The 27,532-nt window shown below is 33.7% G+C and overlaps 1 protein-coding gene across 1 annotated transcript; it reads right to left on the bottom strand.

Annotated features, from left to right (window-relative positions):
• Positions 1–120: 120 nt before the first annotated feature.
• Positions 121–26,661, bottom strand: LOC114196073 (symplekin). The gene is made up of 27 exons (XM_028086582.2): positions 26,229–26,661; positions 25,715–25,874; positions 24,962–25,054; positions 22,098–22,200; positions 21,770–21,938; positions 16,081–16,255; positions 14,893–15,021; positions 14,165–14,779; positions 13,424–14,050; positions 12,889–12,954; positions 11,746–11,859; positions 11,413–11,658; positions 8,235–8,282; positions 8,006–8,152; positions 7,458–7,616; positions 7,294–7,356; positions 6,748–6,858; positions 6,557–6,640; positions 6,417–6,464; positions 5,746–5,820; positions 5,409–5,504; positions 4,214–4,294; positions 4,065–4,136; positions 3,563–3,607; positions 3,399–3,482; positions 1,142–1,245; positions 121–847 (listed from the first exon to the last, which is right to left on the bottom strand). Exons 1-27 carry the CDS (start codon positions 26,429–26,431, stop codon positions 733–735), a joined length of 4,032 nt encoding a protein of 1,343 aa, XP_027942383.1. The 5' UTR covers positions 26,432–26,661; the 3' UTR covers positions 121–732.
• Between the last annotated feature and the right edge of the window lie 871 nt (positions 26,662–27,532).

Below are 27,532 nucleotides of genomic sequence, written 5' to 3'. Positions count from 1 at the left end.
GGTATAATAGCCCATAACAATTGAATGGTGATTGCATATCTGATATACCATTTAATGATTTAAAAAATATAAAGAAATGTGCACAAATAGCATAACAGCACATGGGTCGGTAATCTAGTATTACATGAAAATGACGTGTCAACAGTTTCACCCTTCATATAATCATCACAAATAGTTTTCGTATATTTTATAGAAACCCTCCATGTTTAGTGTTTGAATTTCTGGAATAATCTGATCTGACTAGTGATGGTATAATTTTCTCTTTAGCAAGTCTTCCCGAAGCGAGGAAAGGACAGTAGAAAAGGGATTTCAGAGACATGATTTCATTTTCAGCATTATCATAGCGTCTGGAGAGGAGAGGAGGACTATGGTGATGACTTATGCAACCACATACACGAGGATAGTCCATAGTTCTTACCCCAGAAAAGGCAAGAATATAACATCAAAATTGAATGAATAATATTACAATGAAAAAAATAAAATAAAATAACCACAAAAAGAAAACTATGATACATTTCCTAGAAGGCGCGGTGGATTTCATGAAAACCACGATATGATTGGATGGTGACAGACTCTGAAGAGGCTGCTGCTGCATTTGGGGCTCCAAGACGCCGTATAAGTTTGTTTTTCTGTATCTTTGGATGCCAAGAAATCCAGAAGTCGATCAATCTTATCGACCACAATTATCAATTGGCCCACTTACTAATTTCCTGTCAGTCAGTAACTTAACCATCACGTAAGAGTTGCTCCATGAACTGAAGAACTTGTGTCAGAAGGGTGCAACGAAGTTGACAAATGTTGCTGCACATGAGTTTCATTTGCAAGACCAAGAACTGCTAAAATTGATCTGCACATGGTTATACATAAATTTAGTTCACTACAACCAAATTTAGACCTAGCCTCTTCTCTGTACTAGAATGCGAAGGAAAAACTGAAACTAGAAAATATAGAACGTTCGTATATGCTTTTCCAATTGATAGAAAATATACATGTTAACGGGTGTAAGATTGGATTATTTTTTCCATTCAATTGCTAATAGAAATAACTGACAGCATACAATTTTTGGATGAGGTATTATATTGTAGAATTATGTGTAAGATTGGATTAAGCCTTTCAAATACTCATATCTAGAAAATCTTACCTACTAAGTGTTGATTTTATAGTTGGTTGATTGGCATATGAAGCAAGGGGACCTCTGAGATTAGCATGCCTGTTGAGTGCACCTTCAAGTTGTTGGGGTGGCAACTGTGAGGAGGACGAAAAATGTTAACGTTAGAAACTAAATGGCATCCGGATCAGATGTAAAAGTTAAAAATAACATCATATAATTTCGGAAAATGTGATAGATTTAATCTGCATTTATTACTTTTGGTCCATATTGTTTATCACTGTTATGTAGTTAGACAAGCATTTCAGAAGTCTCAGGTTTCCTTGTTCATAAAAGTATATTTAGATTTAGAGTCTAGAGTCAACCCTCCCTTAGCATAATCAGTGGGGACCCGTTATTCATTGATTAGTTATCTTTTTCGGGTATGCTACACCTTAATTTGACTTTTGACTTCTGCTGTGACATCCTTCCAGAAGCTTCACCAGTTCCCTTTACTCGCCACTGTCAACAAGTCTTTTCCACCCGAACCTTGGATACTCTGCTAAGCATGACAAAACTCCAGAAGTTTTAGGCCAAATCTGGCATCAGCACTACTCTTATCATTCAGCATCATACCCTTAGCCCCTCTAAAACAAGATAGAACTCTGCAGAACTGAGTGACAACACCTCCCAGAGTAAAAAAGTCCGAATTCTCTCGATCTCTCCTCAAATTTATTAGCAACTTAACTTCTTTTTAACAACAAACTAATTCGCTAAAACCTAACAGATACACCATTAATTAAAAAACTCTTTCCATGAAGCTTCATCCCACAGTTTCAACCCATTAAAGCGTCATTGTCACGCCAACCCTACCAAAGTAGCACCAAAATAGCTCAAAACCCTCCTAGGTCAACTGCAGACAAATGCGATCTCCAATATATTTGATGCTCTATTTTCTGCTGTACTTTTAGCCGCGAGACAGCATCAATGCCTCTGCAAGTCTACTGAACCCAAGTCTCCATTTGATCATCATTTCCACCCATTTCCTTGCTACCTGGAGAGCCTGGCCATGGTGGTGCCGGAAGTAAATATGCTTCTGTTAGCCATGGTGGTGCTCATCATTTCCACCCATTTCGTGAATCATATTTACTTCCGGCATGCCCTTCCAGTGCTTCCACAAATAATTGAACCTTTGCCTCCTTTTCCTTCAGGTCAAAGTGCTACTGCAGTTGAATCAAACATTCATACACACCATCTCTCTTGAAACTTGCAATTTCATTCCTCAGTTCTCAACTTCATTCCCACTTGCAGGGTCACCACTGAGACTCAACAACTTAGCATTCCATTTTTCTATGTTCAATTTTGTTGTCTATCTTTTTAAGATTTCTAAGTTTCTACCATTATTTTTTTCAGATATGTGACTACATACGTTTGGAAATAGGGTTTGAATTTCTTCCGGTAGGCACCTAATTTTGTTCGTAACAGTTACTCTTTTTTGTCCGGTTTCTTAAATGCAATTCAAAACTGCCTAATTATTAAGGGTACCAAGGAAAATTGAGGCTGCATTGAGACTTTCAACACAGTGTGTTGATAGAATTTAGTTGTGCATGTTTTATTTTGGTAAATATGACATCCTTTTGCAGTCGGCATTGTAAGTTGGGTCCTAAATTTAGCTTGTGACTGGGAGGTAGTACTTTGGACTTATCTATGAGGATAAAGGTTACATTCAGATAATTAGACAATCAAATGTTGACGGGATCGTTGGACAGATTTGCCAACTGATTGGAGATGCAGTTGCATAGTCATTGGGCATCAGAAAAGTAAAACAACAGAATGTAGATGAAGCTTGCAAGGTCAAGGGTCAGAGGGTTTAAGCCATGCCATCAGATTCTAGTGAACTAATTTGTGATAATTAAGCTTCACTACATATCAAATCTAGTATTTCATGAGCAACAAATGAGTAGATTCCTTTCAACATAGAAGTGATCTTACATAGAGCGACATCACCACCACTCACTAATCCAAATGACCAGCAAGTGGACGTTTTCACCAAATCATTAAGAGGACCTAAGATAAGTTAGATACATAATAAAGCCTGGTCCTAACGACTTATATGCCCCAGTTTAATAGTGTTTATTAAAAAGTATGCAAAATAGTGTGATTTAAGGTAATCAAATCATAATAACTACAGTAATTAATATAATTGTGATTTGTCTATAATTCAGCTTTGCTGTCTAGTTTAGAAGCACATATTTCCTCGTTTCTCCACAGTAGTTATGATTTAATTTAAGGCAAGTTCAGAATGCAGTACCTGCAATAGAACATGAAAAGAACGTGGCTGTGTCTGATATACACATTTTAAGAAACCAACCCAAAGTTTAGGCATACGCCACACCTGCATTTAGTAATTTAAAGTTAAACATCAGCAGTCCAAGGTCCATACATCAGAGTAAAATGTGTTCCAGAGAAGCATACCTGTCTTGTCACAAGTTTTGAGAGTATCTCCATAACAAAATCAACCTAAAAACAGAATATTGACATTAGAAGTATAGGTTTATGTTTTCTACATGGCAGGACTTCCTTTGAAAATAAAGATCGAAATTGAGCAGAATCCTTGTATTGTAACAACACTAGAAGCACCACACAGATGCCATTGTTATTACTGATGTATTATCTAATTTATAATTTTGCATTGCACGAATTACTTGAAAAAGAATTAAGCCAATTTTCAGGAAATTGATCTGACCATTATGTTTGAAACTTTAGTTAAACCAATTTTTTCAAAAGAAAAAAGCAGAGAATGAGTACATAGCTCTGTCAGCAAAATCTCCTAAAGTAACGTATTTCATAATCCCATTACCTATAATACCAGTATGCTATATATCATCTAAAGAATTCAACATCAACATAATATCTTAACAAACAAAAATGCATTAGCAAAAACAGATATGCATGAACAAAATCTGAATAAATTTACCAGTGCAGGAAAAGCATCAATTGCCTGAATAACTGTTCTCATGAAAAGTAGAGGCAGCGGAGTTTGATCAACCTGAAAATTTAAACAATAGAGCCATGAAGACTTGAAGTAAATCCAGTATAATTGGCCAAAACACTGAATCTCCTTACCATCTGGTTCAATGCCTTTGCCAGAACCTGTTGTGTGAACACAGTACGTTGCTCAAAACAAGCCGAGCAAGCATCTGTTATCTGATGATGCAAAAGAATAATTCAGAATTCACTACTAAAGTTTTAAGGTTTTTCAAGTTGATACAGCAGAACTAGTTCAACTAACATTGATGAAAAGGATCATACAAATCAAACTTGAGTTTGGTACTAATAATAGCTTTATGGAAAAATATTTGGATTACTTTTTATACATTCCAGATAAAAGGCAACAGTCCAAGACGATCCAATTAGGCTTCAACTTTTTATGCACAAGACCATAGTGATTTGCATCTAAACAAGCTTTTCACGCACACGACACATAACAATATATTATTTCTAAACAACACTACCATGACAAATTAAAGCCAGGTAAAAAGAGGCACGAGGTATTGAAACAGTTCATAGGGAAAAATACATTTGAAAAGTAGTGAACTGCTCATTGCACCAAGACACAACAATGGTTATTTGGTATTTTGTTAGTTTAACAAAATAGTTTATTTATTTCTTATTGGGGAGGTGGCGATCAGGAAAAAACAACATACAGTTAGCTACATAAGACACAACAACTATCCTTATTGAGATTTTGATGTGTTGCTTGCTCTTTGTTGTGTATCAATTATTTCCTATTTGTGCTCTGATACCATATTAGAACAAACATTTTATTTTCATTTTAGAATATGTACACAAAACATCTCCCCTTCCCCAAAAATGAAAAATGATGAAACCAGAAGGGTGAGAAGTAGATCAAAATTACAAATGACCCTAAATAAAACCAAAAAGACCATATACCAAACCAGTTATATGATTTGACCAACAACATTTTTACAAAATATATGGACTTGGATTACAGCTAAAAAGAGTTATAAATCAAATCTAACACAACCCACCAAATCTAGTGCCACTAAATATCAATCAGGTTAAGAAATAATAAGCTTAATTGTTTTAATAGAAAAGGTCATGCTTACTTCCTGATTATATGGCACTAAAATTTATTTTACTTATTACAAAAACTCATAAGATGTGACATCCTCCAAAAGCATTAATGCATCAGATGTTCATAGATCATCAATAATCGACCATACAGAAAAACTCTTTTACAAACACATTTAATTGGAAAGTGTAATTAAAGCATAAGCGTAGATAATAGAAGATATGCCTTCTTAAGTGCAAGGCCATCCTTCTCCGGAACAATTCCATGCATTGCAACCAACACTTCTACAGGAGTTAAAGCTGGACCTGTATGAGCTGAACCCTGCCATGAACAGCATCAAACGCTTAGCCTATCTAGAAAGGAAGAAAAAAGATAAAAAAAATAACTTCCAAGAAATATTGAGGCTAACTCGAACATAAATCCTCATCTACCTAAAGGAACAGGTATAAGGAAACATGGACTGTGAATGAAAGCGCAGTCAATGTGCCAAGCACAAGGCATCCAAGAATAAAAAGCATAAAGACATACAAATATGAAATCCAGCATGAAAATTCAAATATACCTGTAGTATGTGAGCAAGTGCTCTTTGAAACTTTTCCAATGGGAGATCAACAAGCCTTGGGAATATTGGTAAAACCTGTCACCATCAAAATTTGAAATCAACCTGATTAAAAAAACTATCTACTACTAATACAGCAAGAGCATGAAGTGCTAAAAATTATCAATACTATTAATGAGAAATAGATGGAAATGCATCTTCAGGCAAGCCAGAATCAACTTAATTTCCTAGCCACAGACACATATAAATTCTAGTTCTAGAATAATATTTACTACTGAATCTAGATTTGACTTTGGATAGATACTTTAAATAAATTAAACAACAAATGCAAGTAAGCATATTGATGAGAATCATTATATCTTTTTCTAATTTTATGTCAGCAACACATACTTTGTGATGGTGATTGCCAGCATAATTAAATTTACTGATCCAAATTTCCCAGATCTATGATAGAAGAGAGTGGAATATTGACTATACTGAGAAATAGCTAAAACGAGATGCAAAATAGAACACCCTAAAAATTAATATAAATGGTTTGGGGTCTAGTATGAAATTTCGTCAAATATATTTTATAAGCCAGAACAATAGTGCACCTACAAATGAAAAAACAAATTTTAAAGGAAACTAAGCAAGAATATAAATAGAAAGGTAATAAAAGAAAATATAAATATAACCTCCTGTTTGGAAAGTGAAGACAATAATGGAACAAGAATTGTAACATCCTGCAATGGAGAATCAGCACAAATAAGAAAAAGAAACAAAAAAAGTAATCATTGGTGAAAAAGTTTAAAATTATTTTGACTGCTATACATACTCTAAATTTTGTTTCATACAAACGTTTAACAGTAGATATTAAATCAGATGATGGCGACGTGTCCTGAGTCAATATTTGCAGTACCTTCAAAAAAACAAGATCACCATTAATGTCTCTTTTCATATTCTGGTGATAATCCTTCAATTATGGAATTAAATAAGCCATAGCAAATAATGAGAACAATAAGCTACCAGTGTCAGAAGATTTTCACTTCCTTGAGGTGGATCAGATATGATACGGAGCAGTTCAGAATAAGATTGCCCCAGTGCCCTTACAACAATAGGAATGTGGCGATGAAAAGCCTACAAAAGCATGAGTAGGAAAAGTCAGAAAAGTCAAACAAAGAACTATTATTGTCAATAATAGCTAAAAGAAAAATCACAATGCAAAAAGGTGAAAAGGTGAACTTCTTGGCAGCACTGGTACATGATTCATAGTCATAACCTTTAGTGGAAAATTCATGTTTTCGTTATGAAGAAAATAGTTACATTTACATACTGTTCCACAATCACATGAGCAATTGATTCAGAGAGATGTCAATTCCGGCGCATAAACTCAATCCCATTCCACAATTTTTCTTTTATAAAAATCTATTTACTATACTACAAAGATGAGATGGGAGCAAACTCTATCAATTACATATTTTATCAACAGCTACATAAGAAACAGGTGGGTTAACCTAACTCACTGAATACTACAAAAATAAAACTAGTAAACAAACATAAACAAAATTAGACCTGTTTAACAGTTTTCGGGGCTTGCCCATACACATTAAATACAATCTGAAGAAGACTGGGTTTCTGCAAAGATATAAAGAAACTACATCAATGTTACTAAAACAGATGAAGAGTAATTGCTATTTTAGTCATTTCAAAATTCAAAGAAGTATTCATAAACTAACCTTAGTACATAACGCAAAAAACAAAGAAATGAGACGTTGAGCTTCAGAAAATGATATAGATGGAACATTTTGAATCAATGGTTTAGCCATCCTAGCAGATTCATCTTCAGAAATTGAAGACTCTGAAACCTGGGAAGTACTTATTTCATGACCTTCAACCTATAAAATGAAGTAAACACTACCAATAATCAGTTTATCGGGAACAAAAGTGACCAAGCCTCGACCCATTATGTGGGAAGCAGTTTATGCACAGAAAAACACAAAAGAAAAGATAAATAATTAGGAAAAAGGATACTTAAGCCTGATTTTGAAGCCATATTACATGAAGTTTCATTTCTCATGTCTTAAAGCCATAAACAAAAAGGTACGCAGAAAAAAAAAATCATTGCCACATGTTTAATCCATAAGAATGAATCTGACAATCAAAAGCAGAATATATAATAAAATCAGAATTAATATATAAACAGATATATTACAGAATTCTTCAAAGCATTGTCAGGTTTATCACAAGAAAGATACACTAAGTGGCACGAGAATTAGCAATGCACCTCTGCCTCGGCTCTATGTTCAGTAGGTCCAGGTTGCAAAAGACATGTATCCGAAACTTCATGTTCTACAGCAGAAAGCAGCATCTTTGTTGCAAACTTTTCAACATCTCCTGATATGTAACTAAGCTGAAAGAGCTTGTTTGTAACCTGTTCAACATAAGCAAGAGCATTCAGTTTCATTATCAATTAACAGTCAGGCAGACTCCATAAAATCTTTTACAGCATATACCAGCCGAATAGCTTTAGCTCGAATCTCATCCTGTGGATGGACAGCACACTGCCATAGTAAAGCAATAAATTAGACATTGGAAAAATGTTACCATAAAAGGATTACATCAGAGGAAAAGGAAAGTCAAGGTTAAGAAAACAGGTAACAGCTTGAAATATTGGCAGTTTTACTAAACATAGGGGGACTAGGTACTCAGATACATTAAGAGCAATGAATTTTAAAAAATGTACTGAAGACAAAAATCAAGTAATGGTGAGTGATGAGCAAGCCTTGACAACAGTAAAGTTGGTTCCTTTTCACCAGGTCTCAATCCCGAAACAGCAACTACTTGCAAGCATAAGACTGCGTGTCTTCTTCCTCATACCCCAGCTGGTGGGAGGCTCAGGCACACTCACCCATTTTATTGGGAATATTAATGGAAAAATGTATACCAAGTTTATAAAACATGCAAACAAACAAAAAATGACATTTGAAGGTTACAACAAATTAATCATTAATGGCTAAAACAATCCTCGAGGGGTTCTACACACATGCTAACAACTAGCAACCTCAACTTTCACTGAACTATCTTTAAAAGGCTACAATGCAATAATTGCACCAGTGAAACAAGACTAGAAAGAATTAATATAAAAAAAGGAAGATTTTTATTCAATTAACTCAAAACAGTACATCCACTTCTATAAATAAAGAACTCAAACCCTAAAGTAATAACTACAGAGATCTCTAGAATATTCTAACAACTTCTAGTAATTTAATATCCTACCAACAACTTTCGGTACTTCATTTAACATCCAACTAACAACAAGTATGTGGCAATTTTGGAATTTGGATTGAGTGTTGGACTTTGGATTGAATGCATGCTTGGTTTCTCGTTGGATAAAGTCAAGCCATCCAGGACCCATTATTTACACCAGAATGTGAATCAAAATTGTCAAACCAAAAACGTACTGAATGTATTTGAATGATTGTTGCTTTTTGTTTTCTTGGCTCAAAATTGATGAGATATTAGTAATATATTACCAATTGATAAAGAAATGAGAAAATTAGTAAAGGTCATATGTTAGGAACCAAGAATTGTTTTTATTGAATAGAATGAAAAAAACAAGAAATAGGAGAGCACTCTATCCTTCAAGGGCGTGCGCTTCACAAAGAGATAACACTTAGTCTACAAAATTCACCACCTTCCCCTCTCCTTCTTTCCTATTTATATCTACCTAACACCTCAAGTAACTAACTGATGAATATTCTAACTATTTTAACCAATTTCTGTTCTCCATGGATCCTAACATAATCTGAACACACAGAGGAGGCCACTAGAAGCACCTGTTAGAGGAGTACCCAGTAGATGTGAAATAAGATTTATACGGTTTTTTGTGTTTTTCCTTGGAGTAGTAAACTAAAATGTAACACTGCCGCTACCAGGTATTGACATACAAATATGAATCTTAATGAGCAGTAATCCACCCCCAAAGAACCTTCCAATAAGATTCCAGATATTAACTTATTTGTCTACCTTGTATGAAATGCCAAGGATTGGAATAACAAGTAAAAATATGATAAAAACTATGCGAGTTCTGAGAAACATGTGTTGAATGACCCACTCCAAAATGACTGCATGCCCATGGAATAAACAGATAGCAAATTAACAATGGTGATGGATGAGCACAAGGATTAATTACTAAGACCCAATCATTCACTGTTCGAGACTTTGTTCAATAGTGATTTTACAATATATATCTCAAGATATTGCTAAAATTATAGAACTAAATAAACTAATCATATAAAATAAAAAATATCTAAATTATATATATATATATATATACACATATTATCAACATTCCTATTTATTCCTATATCATATTTTTGTTATCAGAGGATATCACATCCCCTCTACTTATAATATTGATTCATTCCTACTCGTGCTGTCTCGGAAACACAATTTCAGCTTAATGTTTCTCTCTTTGAGCCACATTTCCAAACGATTCTTTTTTCTCCCAGGTTCCCATTCACTCTACCAGCGAGTTTTTCTATCCTTGGTTATTATTGCCTTTTTTCCAACTCTCCTGAAAAAAAAAATGCCTTCCATGTTTATGAAGATAAGGGAAATACTGATTGTTCGGTATTCTGATGCTGACTAAGCAAAGTCATCAAGCAATAGGAATTCCACTTCAAGGTAATTTTCTCTTGCTATAGATAATTAAATGTAGTGGGAAAGTAAGAAATAAAATGTTGTGGCAAAACCATTTCCTCAAAGAGCTAAAATTTGAAAAAAGTTCCAAAAACAACTTGTATGTGACAACCGGAAGCATTACATGTAGCCTCTAATTCTGTCCTTCAAGGAAGGATCAAACAAATTGATGTGGATTGTCACTTCATAAGAGTAAAGCTGGAGTCACGAGACAACACTACTACATCAGCCAACTCTAGTGATAAGTTGATTGACATATTCACAAAGTCTCTAAGAGGACCAAGGATCAATTATATTTGCTACAAGATGGGCACATTCGACTTATATGCTTCAACTTGAGAGGGAGTGTTATAGTTAGAGAAATAAAGAATTGATCCTATATAATTAGAAACATCTAGATTATATATGTATTATTAGAAATGTTTTCATTTATTCTTGTATCAGATATTTGTTATTAGAGGATATCAAATTTCCTCTATTTATTATATTGATTCAATTTTCTCAATATAAATAAAGCATCCCAGTTGTCTGCACAACTTCAACTCAATGTTTACTTTTCCTAGCATTTTACATATATATACAGTGTACACATGGCACACAAAATTAATTAAGCTAGCTGAAATGTCAGATTTTCTTTTTAGATCAGCATTGTGAGTTCTCATTATTTGTTAGTGGGGGTAATTGAACCTACAACCTCTCACACCCATCCTTCCAACTTTACCATTAAGCCAACCTTATATCTCCGAAATGTTGTCTTAGATGGTTGCATGGAAGCAGTATAGTGAATACTATCACTTTAAATTCTTTAAGCGCTAAAAATATTATCATACTTTTAGCAGATTGTTTTTATCCCAAATTATTTAGTCCTTCAAGTCTTTTCATTTCAAATTATTACTGTGGAATTCCATGAGATTAAGTGACAGCCTCCAATACGCCACAGATGGATGAGATACATATTTTGCATTTAGAGTCTCATGAATGACAGCTAACCTTCAATGCTATTCCCAAGCAGGCTTGGCGATTTTGTGGACGCCCCAAAATTAAACTCCAGATAGCACCAAGGCCTTGAGTCACACGTTCAATGTCGCGGATAACTTTTCCATCATGACCAATAACGTCAGAATAGCAGAGATCATTCAAAATCTTCAAGGACGATTCAGGCAAAAGTGGAACTTCACCAAGAAGTCTACTAAAAGACTTATCTGAAGCTGGAAAAGAGTCCAACAAAGTTTTGGCCTACAAGGAAGTAGTATATCCCACATTTATAAGAAAAAGATAGAAAAGTGTTGTTCATTACGTCAAAACATCAAATTTTGAGCATACCACTCCCAAGAGAAATTTTTCATATAAAACAGCAGAAGATGAAGCATTTTCAACTGAATCGAATATCATCAGGGAGTGCAGATGGTACAAAACATGCAGTACAAGTTCATGTCCCTGAAAATCCATCAGTAAGTGATCAGTTAGTCTACAAAAGAAATTAAACAGATGCAAATTTTTAGAGACACGTCTGTAAATTGTTAAAAAAAATACTTAAAAAAATTGAGTCAAGAATTAAGACAAGTTTTGTATCTAAGCAATACTTATAAAAACATTCGAGGTGATAAAACAGAACTCTACTTTACGAACTAGTCTCCCTTTATAAATTCTTTATAGATTCCACATACCACCCTACAGTATGCAGTTTGAAGAATAGACTATATCTATTTATCACGTTTCCAAACATACTTTACAGCTCATTTAACACCAAGAAAAAACCTATTCATGAGCTTCAAATACAATACTATGTTACGATTTTGCTTGGCAGTATAAACCTTGAGTGGCACAAGCACTGACAATTGTTCCATGGTTAATCTATGGTATCAGGTTAGGCCTTCAAAGAATTGTATGGCTAATTGTTTCTTGACTTAGGCTAGCGATTCAAATAAACAGTCTCTCCACTCACAGGGTTAATGCAAACATATACTCTTCCTAAACCCCACTAGGTAGGAGCCCTTCTGCACGGTGCCACCCCTGTTTACAATCTATGATGTATCTTACAAATGTCAAGATTCATAAAAATCAAAGTTGACAAGCTAATCTACTTCACATATGTTGTGGAAATTTACAAGCACCACAATGATTTATTACACATAAATCATTACACTAATATAATATCATTCATTACTTATAAAGTACCATCATATGCATTTTACACCTCCTTCGATGAATGTGTGTATGTCTAGTCCATTTTAAAATGTAAAACGATATGCAATTCTGACTCTGATTCAAGAATGATGATTAATGTTTGCAATTGCAAAGTACCCATTTTAAGAAACTAAAAGGAAAAAAACACGTCAGCAAATCATAGCAACAACTGTAATTGAAAATTATTCAACAAATTTCTGTTACTCCATCCATGACAGGTAAAAAAGTTAGAAATAAATTTTGTTACAAATTACAACAGATTTTAAAATGCAGACACACCTTTATCCAGTGGTCTTCCAGGATGTGTTTTTGAAGCATCATAATAAACTCATCGTCATCATCAATCTGCAAGGGGACAGGCAAGACATAATTAAAGTGAACACATGCTCCATTGTTCCTTGTGTTGAATGAAATTTGCTCATAGAGGTTGGAATATAGCCAAAGTTTAGTGCTTCATATAAGTAAATACATTATACATTCCTCCGATTTTTCCTTATTAAAGATAAAAAATGAAAATGGGTATCCGTTTCTTTTAAAAACTTTTGCAAAAGAAATTTAAGAAATAAACAAACGCATTAATATAAATCTTCTTCCTGATATAAACTTACAATATAAATACTATCAGTTGTACCTCTGAATTTCTAATAGTGAAGGTTAGCTATTGGATTTCTATAGTAGTGTATAAATGCTTATTAACTAAACACTATAAAAAGAATCATTTGAATATGATGTTAAAGATATAAAAGAAAAAACAGTACTTTGATATCTTTGGTAGAAATAAAACCTTGAAACAGTAAAATAAACAGTTTTCTACCTGAGCAACTAGTCGAGCAAGTAGTGGCATCCAAAACTGCTGACAATACGTTCCATGTAAATGTTTGTATGAATTGATTATGTGCCTAACCGTCATGTTTTTCACCATACTTCGCTGTTCTTTGGATAGTTCAACATAAGGTGGAAGCTGTGGTAACTCCAGACAGGTATCTTCCAATGTCGGTTCAACTTGAACATCAAGAGAAAACTGATCAAACTCTGAAATAGATGATGAATCTGTACCAATTGTTTCAGTGTCATCTGACAGATTCACCAAACTTGGATCCTCCTCTCTTAAATCAGCGGATGAGACTGAAGGACCAAAGGAAGTATCTGCTTCTGCAATCCGATGAATATCTCCAGGCCTTTCCTGAACCTCTGTTTTAGGGGTCACCTGATCAGGTGCTGAAACTGAGGCACCTTCAGAGATCATATCATCATTTTTTATTTTGACTGTTAGATCTGATGGAGTATTGTCATCAGCAGTAACAACAGGAAGTGAAACAGGTTTAATGGAAGAAACAGGTTCATCAAACTCTAATTTTGTGGCCCCACTATCATCTGTAACTGATACAGTAGCTCCTCCAGGAGCTACCACAACACGGCGGGGATCAAGGCGACGGGGATCCTGAAAATTTGAACCAGATGGTTCAAAGTAACACAGGTTGTATTGTATAAAATATCTATTTGGAAATATAGACTACCAAAAGCTAATTTGTACAAAAAAAGAAGCAAGATTTACCCGCCGTGGATCACGTTTAGAATCAGCAGGCAGGTTACTGAAGTTAGACGTCTCAGATGGCAATGAACTAGAGCCAAGTACAGTTGCCGTAGTTGAAGGCAACACAGCTTGGCCAGTACCAGACACGGATTGGACAGAATTTATTGGAACAGAAGTTGCTATAACATGTGATTGACTGACTTGGGAGTTTAATTGCCGTGTTGCTGGTAAATTCCCAATCCTAGCCAGTGGTGGGGGAGTCTTAGGCAAATGCTTCATATTAGTTATGACAATATCAGCCAGCAGATCAGGATGAATCTTTGAAATGAGGATTTCAAGAGATTCGGCACCTCTCTCTCCTTCAGCAAGTAAAGCACCAATCACAGCAATCATTTGCTCTACAGCAGTCATTTCACTATCTAGTAAAGGAACATTAGGTGATACTCCATTAACAGAGTTAGGATCTTGTCCAGAATCATTTATTTTAGCTGGTAAAGTAGACTGAGAATCAGGACCAGAACGAATCCGTTTAGATATGGTTTCGTGACCATTGGTCATTTGTTCATTATCTAGAGGAACAGGTCTTTTTCTAGATAATTCCCCTGGAACAGATGACTGAGTTGATGGTTGTTCATCCTGAAAGTTAAAAATCAAATTTAATGTAATATAATAGACGGAAAAAAAATAAGAACTTCTGCTCAGTATCAGCAGCTTACTTGATAGCAAAAAGATAGCAAATCACTACATACCTTGCTAACTCGTGCATCACGAGTGGGACGATCACCATTTTTAATCATTTTGTCGACTTGCCGAAGCACCTGATCTGCAGCATCCCCTGCATTCATAGCTCGCAGGCTCCTTATTAGTCTTTCTCTTGACTGCAAAAATATGAATAAAACAGTTATGTTAGAAAGTGGATTTAAGTCTTAACTCAACCCTACAAAACCGGCTTGTAAGGTGAGGTTTGTACCCCACTTATATACTATGAAATTGTCTTATCTATTGTCGATGTGGGACTTCCAACACACCTCCCTCAAGCCGAGGTATATACATCTCATACATGGGTTTAGAAATGGGTGGTCCGATAACGGCCCGAGATAGTGGGTGGAACATAATGTCCAAGAAATTTTGCTATAATAGGCTTTTTTGGTTTTTTTAAAATCTGGCTCTCATACCATGTTGAATATAGAGAAAATAGGATTCGAGATTAATCTCCCTTGTGTATAAACCACATATAGGATAATCTATTTATAATATAGAGAGATACAACTAAAAAGAGTAACTAAAAAACAAATAGAGTACATAGAAGATATTGTTTGATATTGTGTTTAACAATATCTAACAAGTTATTTAGAAAAATCAGTCTAATCATGGTTAGCCACAGAATGCCAGTCCATGCCTTTAATGCAATAAGCAAGACTTCCTAACAAAACAAATCATCACAGTATTCTTTCTGCATGCACTAGCCAGTATGCAACTTAATTATAAAATGCTTAATTACAAAAGTTGAGAAGAAAATGGCACAATTCTTGAGACGTAGGAAAACAGTACTTGCACGCAGGAAAATTTGTAGTCAATTCCTACATGGCATATTCTAGAATCCAATCAGCAAGTTAACATGAAAATAAAGCATTAACCATTATTGAGGTATAGTTTCTCAAAAGTAAAATGCGAGATTGAGAAATATCTGAGAAAAGTAGGACCACAGATTCCATGCTTAGTACAGATATGTAATTTGGAGAGTGATGATAAATATGCAAAAGTAAAAACCTGAACATTTTTTAACAATAAAAATATACAACTATCATTATTCCTTTTGCCAACTTTTCATGGATATAAAGTATTCTGAGGCCAAATAATTCTTACAGTAAGTTAATCCAAGAACTATGTCAGAAGTTTAAGTTAGAGGTTCCAATATAAAAGACAAGCACATTTACCTCTAGTATTGGTGAATAAGTGCACCTAAGAAATCCCAAAAAAGCTGTTCTTAAGGAGTACTGAATACTAGCAATGTGACATCCCTTCGCTGTTTGAACATTTGGATCAAATTCAAGCAATGCTAAAAGAATAGTATCATAGTGCTGTGGCCTTTTTCTTGCAATGGCTGCTAAACTGTCAAAACAAATACTTCAGAGGGTTAGGTTTGACATGACAATGAATGGAGGCAAGAGAAGCGAAACATTATACAAACAACAGCATTTACAAATAATGCTATGGAGCAACATAATAGTTTAAGAAAATTTAAATCCAAGAACTTACGGAAAAAAACATGTCACTATAGGCATATTCATTCGTAATTCTAGCTATAAACAAGCAAACCAACCATTAACAGGGTATTTTTTTAGTACATATAACAAACAGCATACTATGCACAATTGTGCTAAATTTGTGTTGCATTGATTTTAACAAACATTTTATTTCAAATTCGTATTTAACAACCCAGTGAATGCCTGCATGCTTAAGTGGTGGGCAACTACTTTCAAAGAATGTTAGAAACAACCTGGCTGAACTGCCTGCCAGGTGTTCAAAAGCTCTTAATAAAATTTTGGTCATCACTGCTCAAGATAAATTAAGAATTCATCTATCATGATCTGATAAAGGAATTTAGTTATTGAACCGATACTTGCTGGAAATATAGAAAGTTTAGTAGTAACTGGAATCAGGCTCAAGCAATAGGCGAAGCAGAGATATTCCTTTCTTCCTGTTTCCAAATTGCCAGAGCACTTTTAGACCAACGCATTTTGAAGAAAATATTTAGTATGAGTGCTGGACTATCAGCTTACTCATATATTCCATAGGTAGCTTACTCATATTTCTAAGAATTTATCAAGGAGAAGAAAGATGCAAACGTAAAATACAACATACTAAAATCCCCTAAATGACCATTGGCAGAGCATCACAAAGAACCTAGATAAACTACTGACATCCCAAATTAGCTTGAAAGAAGCCTAAGAACAGAAAACTCTAACATTTCTTTCAGACCAAATACGCCAGAGAACCATAAACTGAGAGAAACACTTAATATTTTTGGCATCCCTAGCAGTCTTATTTTCTCATCCGAATAAAGTCATTTAAAATAAGGCAACCTACTGGTTACTGGAACTCCATCTTCTATTCATTCTATATAAACCAAGTTAAAGGAACACTGTTATGAATCATGTAACATATCTAAACTAAAACACAATACAAGAAGCTCGAGAAAAGTATGCTTCAATACTAAACTGAACCTTTGTCACTTAAGAAACTTAAAACTCGTTTTGTCAAACCTCCGTATTCATCACAAACCAGGGTCAAAATATGCCTAACTCGTATCCTTGCTAAAATAATATGAACAAGGCAATTAAAGGGGAAAGAACTAAAGACTTTAAGAAGCTGCAGTGGCTGGTCAGAATATAAGAATACATAACCATTACTAAAAATAAAAGCACACAGGAATGAAATGGATATCAGAGATACATTGCCAAAAATTATATACAATCTCATGTGATGATATGTGAGCACATTATATTTTTCTTATATTTCTTTAGTCAATTTTGGGGGCAAAAGCTGATAGCCAACTATTAAAATGAATCTTTATTATAGTTCTGAAGTGACAACAAATAAATTACCATGAAAAGACAGTCAGATAAACATGTCATTGCACAAGGAAAGAACCCCAGTGGCTTATGATTCAATCTTTAAAATCATAATCAAAAACTCAATTCTTTGTATACTCAAATTCATGTGTCCTTTAAAAAATGTTTGCATGCAAAAACTTAAAGAACATAAGAAATATCAAAAATTAAAAAATGTCAAACCTTTGTCAGTGTTTGACTACAACACAATATTACCAAAAAAAAGCAGTGATGAAGAATAATCCAGTATGAACTTCTTATAAGATGCAAACTAGTAAATAAGTACACAACACATTATCTTTACAAAATTGTTCCATGTTAACAAACGGAGGCATGCCATTATGCAGAGAAAAAGACAAAGGCTGAACACAATGGCAAAAAAAAGATTACTAAAGCTGTTTTAGTTGGAGATTTCATTCAAGCAAATTTGTAAAATATGGAAGTATGATTAAACAGATAGCTGTACCTATCTTCAAGGCAATGAATTGCAATTTTTCATATTAACATTAGAGACATAAGGATTTCAAAAAACAGAGAAAAACAGATACCAAGAACCCAACACATAGAACAAGAACAAAATGCAGAAAAATAAAGTGACAAGTAATTGAGTTTTACAGACAAATAAGCTGCAGATGACAATTACATTTCTATCGCCAGGAGAAATTAAAATAATAAAACAAGCACAACTACAATCCAATAACACCTGCTCTTCTTGTTTCTGGAAGATTCATACTATTTTCACACATAGGGTAACAGCCACATCACAGGCAACTAAACAGTTCAACATAGGGCATAATATGAGTTACCAAGAATAAAACCATCCATAGTTTCAGGATAACTAAACAAATAAGGGTAAAATAATGAAATAAGCCTCTATAGCTTACAACTGATCGAAACAATCACAAGGGATTTAACAGCACACACATACTCAACTGAAATTGTTGCTATCACTAGAACCTTTATAAGCCAACTGCTAGACAAACCCTAGCCATCTCATGTAGAAATGCTACAAAGGTTTTTTAAAACTTTAGAAGTAAAGCCTTATGTTGTCATAGTTTTCAAATAACAACATGCATGAAGCTACAGAGCAAAGATAAATTGTTCATATCGACTGTCATACTCCTTTGATGTTTATACATTAATCATAGTCACTTAAAATGCATTGTGCATTGCCATAAAGAGGCTGGCATAAGTGAAAATGAATCCCCTCAGCTTGCTTAAAATCTGGTTAGAGTTCAATGAAATCAAGTTAATTATTTAATATTTATTGCGAAGTTTTTAAGAATCTAGTTTTCAAAACAAAAGGCTAAAAGTAGTGTAATTTTTGTTATATAACATTGACAAATTTTTGGTATTCATTCCACCATTTATCATATTCCTTGCTTGCTGATATTTTGGAAGGGTGGAAGAATTGTTAGCTTGGATTAAACTCTATATTGAATATCCATGTTGTAAGATTAATTTCAAAGGCAGGTTTAAACTGCAAACCAGCTGCAGAAATGAAAAGGGATAAACAGAACACTTGAACTTTAGAACCTGGTTGTGCCAGAACAATCTAAGGATCAGCTGAATAGAAGTTTAATGGGTTCACTATGTAATGGTTCTAGCATTATTAATATGCTAACAAATGGAATGGAAAATCCATAAAAATGCCAAAACAAATATATAACACAAAAACAACAATATATAAATTGAATTATTGAGGCATTAACTGTGTATCAGCTGTTATAAAATAATAAATACATTAACTGTGTTACAGCATGAAATTTTAAATAGTAAATGGTCTCTTAACAGTTTACAATAATAAACTGCATCACTTGACGACCATGTTTCCTCGGTTCACTAGATGTCCATTATAATGCATCACTTTCGATTTCTAACACCCGGCCAACTGGCACTCCATTGGTATAAATAATGAACCATCTTACACAGCCTTATCAAGGTAACTTCCAACTTATGAACCACCAATGCAGAAGTATCCAAGGCCAATAACTCCCCATAAAGAACTGGTCGGCATGCTGCAATGTTACTAAAATAACAAGTAGTTGAACTTATTTGATCGATGAGTCCCTGCTTCAGTGATCACTCCATTTTCAACATAGTAAAACCAGGGGCAAAATGCAGTTATATGCTCATTTTTTAAAGAATTTCATTGATTTAAGAATGGAATCAGTAATGATTAAAGACTGAGTGTATAAGGTAATGATATTGACGTGAAATCCCAATGCAAAAAGATAGACTAGAATCTTAAGAAATACACTTGCAGCCTTCCTGCATAGAAGTGAGTAAGGCAGAAAATATGCATACAACTTTAAACTATTAAACTTTAGGACCATTGTGTGTTTGGAAACAAGGCATAAATAGTGAACTCATTTACAGGTTGCCAACCACATCAATAGTGAACTGAAATACATGCACAGTAAATGCATAAATAGAGATAAATCAAATAAAAGGGGGATAAGAGAGACAAAATAGTTGACCATATATTTTAAGGTAATTGGATTTGACCTTATGTATTTTCCTGTCCCCAACACCTCTGTAATATTAACCACGTAGCCATCTTGTCTTAATTTATTCTTTTACTCTTAAAGAAATGCACGAACAATAACAAATGTCCTCGGATTTTATTTTCATTTTCACAATTATTCTTGGTACCACTTATAATCCATATTTTATATTATTGTTACTGCCCCTTTTCGAAGCCTGGAAAATTAATCAGTTCTGAGTTTGAAGAAGAAAACTTTCCAAAACTTAAATCATACCATGGACAATGGATAATTTGCGACAAGGAATTTACCAGACAACAGAAAAAATGGCTCGGGACAAAATTTATAAACTTACTGCAGTGATGCCATCTGTAAGATCAATGATATTTGGAAATATAATTTCACGTAGATATAAACTTAATGGCGTGTGAGTCATTTATTTAAGAAAAATGATTCACGGACACCAAAAAGGTGCATCAACACTTAATATACACCTAGAGAGAGAGTAAAAATGATAGGTTTATAGGTTATATGATGTGATAACAAGAGAGAGAGATAGAAAGAAACAACAAGTGTATAACAGGTGTAGATAAAATGAAGGTGTATGTATATCAGTGCTCTTTATTTTATATACAAAAAACAGTAAAATAATAATAAAAAATGAAAATTCATCTAGAGCCATCGAAATTCAACACAATGGCAGAATTAAAAGTGAAGCAGAAAAGTATAGAAACAAATATTTAAAGCATATGAAATTAGACTATTAAATTCCTAAGAAGAGCCAGTTTTAAAAACGGGCCTGGTAGGTGACAGGATATGCATTTATAATTTTTTACAAGGCAATAAAAAAATATGGTCAGAAAACAACCAATTTCATAACAACTAATACTCGTGTTATCATGCACATGCAACTAGTCCATAATCTGTTTGATTTCTGTTTCAGTTGGCAAAGACTAGCCATCAGATTCAGTTGATTATAGTGTTTGGACTTAGGACATCTATCCAATTGAATACAAGTTTTAGCTTCTGTTTTCAGATCAAAGCTCTTTCTCCCTCACTGTTTTTGTAACTTTCTCTCGTTTACTCTTATTCATAAATCTACCCACGAGTTTAATAAAGGGCCCTGGTGACTAGTGTGTCAAGGGTATCGGTCAAGGAACATTAAATACACCCCATGAAATGCTTCTAGCTAGTTTAAAAATAAAAAGTTGAGTATTGAATGTTTCTCACATTCCTGTTGCCTTTATTAGAAGAGTATGCCTATGAGAACAGCAATCTTAGTACAAAGAGAAAATGAAATGATTTAAAGGGTACAAAAATCAACGTGCAAATAAATGAAATAAAATGTTAATCAGCCTACTTCTCAAGCAATAAGGGAAAACAAGCCTTAACATGCAACCACATATATATTCAAAAAGAGTTGCCTACCACACAATTTCCATAGGATCTATTGCTGAAAAAGAATACAGAGAAATGCTAATGATATTTAAACACAGGCCATTGGCTGCTACCACATTAAAACTCACCAATTTACAACAGTAATAGTCAAGCAACCAGGAAGAGTGCCAACAGACTGCAATAAATTTAATAGAATGCCAAGAGTCCTATTTCCTTCTGACATGAGCACCACTGGATCAAGAACAGGGTGAGGATGACCACCAACCAACCACAAGACATTAACAGCTTGTCTAACTCCTGCATTTGGATTGGTTTTAGCAATAACATACGACTAGATGATTATTAAGCTATTAATTTCCTTTTCTAAACTGGAACTATAAGTAAAAATTGTGTTGTAAAAACTCAAGCCATTAAACTCACGCATACATTAAACTTGTTAAATGTGAAGAGTGGTACCTTTTGTGGCTAATTTCTCAGAATCACTGATGTCAGATGCAAATAGTAATACAAACATTTCAAGGAATTTCAGTGCCAGCAACTTTATTCCAACAGAACCAGGCTACAATAGCAAGCAAATTAATATCTCAGTCAGAAATCAGAAATAAAATAAAGCCCATTGTTGTAGCCACTACAAGCTCAAGTTAAAAAATACATAAGATTCCAAACAAGGCCTAAAATGAAGAAGTTGTACATGGATTAGTGTGAGACCCAAAAGCTAGTAAACAGGATAATATGTACTTTAAAAACATATACAAGTATTTTAAGTCCAAAAACTTGTAAACAGGATAATATATATATATATATGTATATATATATGTATATATTTCAAATCAAAAGAGGCTAGTGAAGAAGACAGCAAACAAACATGTGCACTCCAAATATCACTTGCCACAAGTACATTGCTCAAATGCCACTTTGCTCAGCCAAAATTGCAATAAATTATTATCCTATTTCATATATTGCAATATGCCTCTTATATGATCAAACTATCACTTCCACACATCAAGGTCCGCACCTCCACCAGAGAAAACTTCACAAAAATACCCCTATAGGTGTCAAATAATTATAATTAATTTGTAGCTAAATGCTTTGGCTCATATTCCCTAAAGCACCAACTCCAACAGAAACACAAGATACAACATAGACACAGACAGTGTCCATGTTAAAAGCCAAGTGAGTTTAAGTCTCACACTAAATACAAAAGAAAAAGTTGGAAAACATATAAAGAAGAAAACCTAGAAACCCACAAACCCCTTCAAAAGATCCCAACAGTCCAATATATAGTATGCTTGAACACACTATGCATAAGTATGTGTGCAAAAAGGAATCAAACTACACCGTATAACTTACACCAATTATTACTTCACTTGATAATTTTATCTTAAAATTCACTGTTGGATCATACCTTCTTTTCATATTAATCATGACTACAAAATTTTATATTTATCCAAAATTACTTAAATACCTCATTCATATGTCGAAATTGTTGCAAAAGAGACTTTAAAATATAAAATTTTGAATTATTTGATCATATTCTTTCATTTTTCAATTTTGAAAAAATTGAACACAATCAATCAAGGTATCATAGTTAGAACTCAACAGTTAAATTGAAAAACAAAGTGCAACACTATACGTGAAATTGTTGATAGTGAAATAGTAGGTATAGCTTCCACAAATGTGATGTTACCCTTCATCTATATACACACACACACATATATATGATGGGAGAGCCTTTTCTACATGATTGACAATTAAAAATTGACCAACAACAACAAAAGCCTTTCTCCCACTGCATGATGTTGGCCCATGGATGACACAACACTAATACGATTGGTTAAAGACACCATTTTCATAGATATTACATTATTCACCATGAATCATTAACAGCTTCTCCCATCTTCCTTCTTGGTCTCCCTCTCACACTTAACAAATTATATATATCAACATGACAAAAATCTAAATTGAGAGTTGCTGGTGAGTAACCAAAGCTGATAACAAAACCACATGACCAAAACAAGAGTGAGTAAAAAACAATGATGGAACTGTGGAAAAACTGTGCTAGACAATCGTATGGAAACCACGCTACAGGAGAACCAGGACAAAATCAGGGGCATGCAGGATGAACTGAGAAAGTTTGTGCTGTTTAAGGAGTTTCCATTCAAAGAAACAACGTAACTCTCCTATAGATGTTAAAATTACTAAATATTTTAGTATAATTCATTGACTATTTATATTTAAAAAACTTAGAGAAACAGTGTCACCAAGTGTCCAGCCAACAAGAGGAGGCAGTTTATTGTCTAGGTTCATGTCTAAAGAAAAAATAACAGTTTTAGGTTTAAACATGCTTCTAGTCCTTAAATGAACAAGTTTTTTATTTTGGCTCCTTTTAAAAGAATTCTTAAAACTTTAGTCCCTCTAAAATTCAAATCACTGTTATTGATCTCTAGTATTATGTGACACTCGTTAATAGCTTATGTGTTCAACAAAAGATCAAGTGTGATTATTTCAAGGGACGCCCCACTAATGTTTACAATACTATGTCAAATGTTTTTTATAAAGTGTGACACCTTTAAAAACATTACGATCCATAAAACAAATGTTTTTTATTTTTCTTAAAATGAATGTTATGGAACAAAAATAGTGACTTCAAAGTTTAGTAGGATGAAAATTAAAGAAACTGTTTAAAAGGGACTAAAACCAAATTTCGATCATTTTATAAGTACTAAAAATTTAGATTTCAAAATTTACAGGATGAAAAACAAAGAAAATATTTATACAGAACAAAATCAAAACTCACTAATTTTACAAAACTAAATATATATCTAAGCCTGTTTTTTACTACAGACACTTGCAAAGGTGTGCCTGACACATGTCCAAGGCAGGTCTGATAGGCATCAAAGTTGGAAATGTTTTCACAAAGGACAAGCCAATTTGATGAAATGTTTGTGATTCATAGGGCCAATCTAAGGAAAAGCACCACAGAAAAGAGAATACTGAAATAGACCTGACAACATGCATTCAGTGATCAAAACCCATAGAATGGGGATTCCCCTCAATGATTGCCTATGATTGGACAAAAGACTATCAAAGCTTTTAAAACAGAGACCTCTTAGCTAAACTTCAATTGTATTTCAAATATTAAATAATCGCATGGTTCAATATGTTGAATATAGCTTGTTAGTATATTCCACAACAATATACCACCTTCTAGAAAGTAACAATTGCAGAAGACAGTAAAACTTAACAGTGACATACATGTGCATTGGTCTTCCAAGCAATTATTTGCAACAACAATGGATTAAAAACTAGAAGCTAATTACCTCCAGAGCAATCCCAAAAACAGCATCCTTGAACTTAAGCATTGACATCCAAGTATCTTCTAGCCACCTCTCAACTTTACCATTTTGTTGAAACTGCTTGTTTTCCAAATTACTATCACTTGGTCAGTATCATACTATGTACAAATGTATATAAAATAGAGAAGTTGAGATGGGCAGAGTCTCTTCATATTAATGAATTTCATCTTCTTAAAAACAATAGTTCAGCTCTTCCTCTTAACTAAACTGGTTTTCCAGATTAATATCACTATCATTTGCTCATAAAACATAAAATTTATGACAATTAATTATTGAAATGGGAGTGAGATGTGTTTCTTTATTTAAGAAACATATGGGCTAGAGGCATTAAGGGAGGTGAAAAATCCATCTAACGATGACCAGCAATTAGATGAACCACTGGAAATAATCAATATGCTCTGACACAGCACAAATCAGGTATAAAACCAAATTTTAATAATGACACCATAGAAACAAAAGAAATGGGTAACCTAGTATCATTTACACAGTAAATATGCATGTATCATGCTAATTCATACAAGACCAAAGAAAGTTAAGGGTTAAAAAGGGGGAGAGTCACCATGATAAACATGTAAACAAAGCAATCAGATAAATAGCAAGACTTATTCTTTAAAATAATTTAATCTGCATAGATAATTTAAAGAAAAAAATCCGTGCATGTATTTTATCGTATCAGCTCGCAATTATGAAGATAGGCAGCGGGACTAGAGAAAGTACCTGCACAATCAACTCCTCAAAAACACTAGCGAAGATATTTGTGGCACTAACAATAGACTGCTTTACAACAATTACATCACTGTCTCGTAAAAATGTTAATAGTACAGATATCAGCGTAGGAGTGTGCTCAACTGCTCTAAAACCAATCTCCTCGATTATCCTGAAATGTAGTGAAGGAATCAAAATTAAAGTAAATATAGCTATCATTCAAACGCGCGCGCGCGCATTTTGGAGAGCGGAAGGTAAAGGTAGCACAAATTATGGATGGAAACAAGCAAGCTATAAAACTCCAGGGAGACAAATTGCACCCAACGAACAAAATTTTAAATAAAAAAAGCAGAAATGTAGCCCTGCAGCATTACCCTAAAACGCCAAATTCATAAAGAAAAAATGACAGAATGAATAGTCGATTCAAGAGAAGGCATAAACAACTAAAAAGCCGCAACCACACAGGGTTAGAAATCAAATAAAGAAAGAAAAGATTTAAAAATAAAAATTAGAGTAAGGAACCAACTGAATGAGCAATTTGCGAACGAGGCTTTCAGGAGAAGACTGAAGTTCAAGCAAGTAAGGGAAGAGGTCGGCGGCGAGAGAGTGGTCGATGGAGAGAAGAAGGTCCTTTGCTTGTTTGAGCGACGAGGTTTTAACGGCAAGGTCTCCGTGGTTGTTGGCCGTAGCGAGAAGAGAGAGGGCTTGGTCCCTGGTAGGAGCGGCCATGAATGTTTGTATGTTTTAGGGTTTTGAAAAAACGAGGAATGGATGAAGAAGGTTTATGTAATGTTGGGAACAACGAGGAAGAAGAAGAAGAAGACGAAGGATTGATATTTCGAATTGGATTGAAGCAAAAACTCGGCGGGCTGAATCTAAATCACAGTCACTCCCTGATTGCAACGATGAGGAATTGTTCATTGGGATGGTCAGTAACAAATTTATCCATCCATTGTGTTCTACACAGATTATTATTATTATCAACTCAAATTTGGCTTTTTTTTCTCTAAATAATAAAATATATCCAACTAAATCAAAAATCAACCAAAGATAAACAACTAAATAATATATAAAATAAAAATATATATAATAATAAACAAATAAATAATCTTTTCACTTTTCTTTTCGTATAAAATCAAACACATTTCAAGATCTCTTTCTTTTTTTTATTCTTTTTCGCGCTATTTTCTTTTTTTTTCTTCTTCTTCCGTCAACCAATACAAAAATCAAAATAATTAATCTCAACAAATTTCATACATGAATAGAGACTTGTCACGACATGGTTAATACAAATGTCTACCAATAATGTTAGGATGATTTGTTGGTTAATTTTATTCAATCTATTGGTGAGTATTGAGTAATAGGTTCTAGTTAAAATTTTCATGTATAAATAAATAGATCGTTAAAAAAATTATTTATTTGCATGTAGATATTATGTATCAAATAAAGTTCATATACCACGTATAAAAAATACTCGTATTTATATATGCAAACAGTTTTTCTTAAATTATTTACATAAAAAACTTTTATTAAAAGTTTATTTACAGAAAAAATGAATTGAAAATGTGTTCCTAAGTGCAGCAACCTATTCACTCTAATTTTATTAATTCGCTAAATCCTAACAAAACTGGAAAATGATCTTCCGTTTCTCGTCTCCTTGATTTCTTTCATTTCACAAGTTATTAAACAAATAAATAAAATGAAAAATACAATATTTATAAGAAATAACATTTATTATTTAAAAAACTAAAGTAATTAAAGAAGCAGAAAAAAAAAACTTCAAGTATGATTTTTGTCAGACAAACTTTGTAAAAGTATTACTCTACTATG

The sequence above is a fragment of the Vigna unguiculata genome, chromosome 9 (assembly GCF_037176805.1).
Source record: "Vigna unguiculata cultivar grain cowpea cultivar isolate G323 ecotype 2 chromosome 9, ASM3717680v1, whole genome shotgun sequence".
NCBI classification, from domain to species: Eukaryota; Viridiplantae; Streptophyta; class Magnoliopsida; order Fabales; family Fabaceae; genus Vigna; species Vigna unguiculata.
Note: the sequence above shows the minus strand (reverse complement) of the source record. Positions and strands in the feature narration are given on the sequence as shown.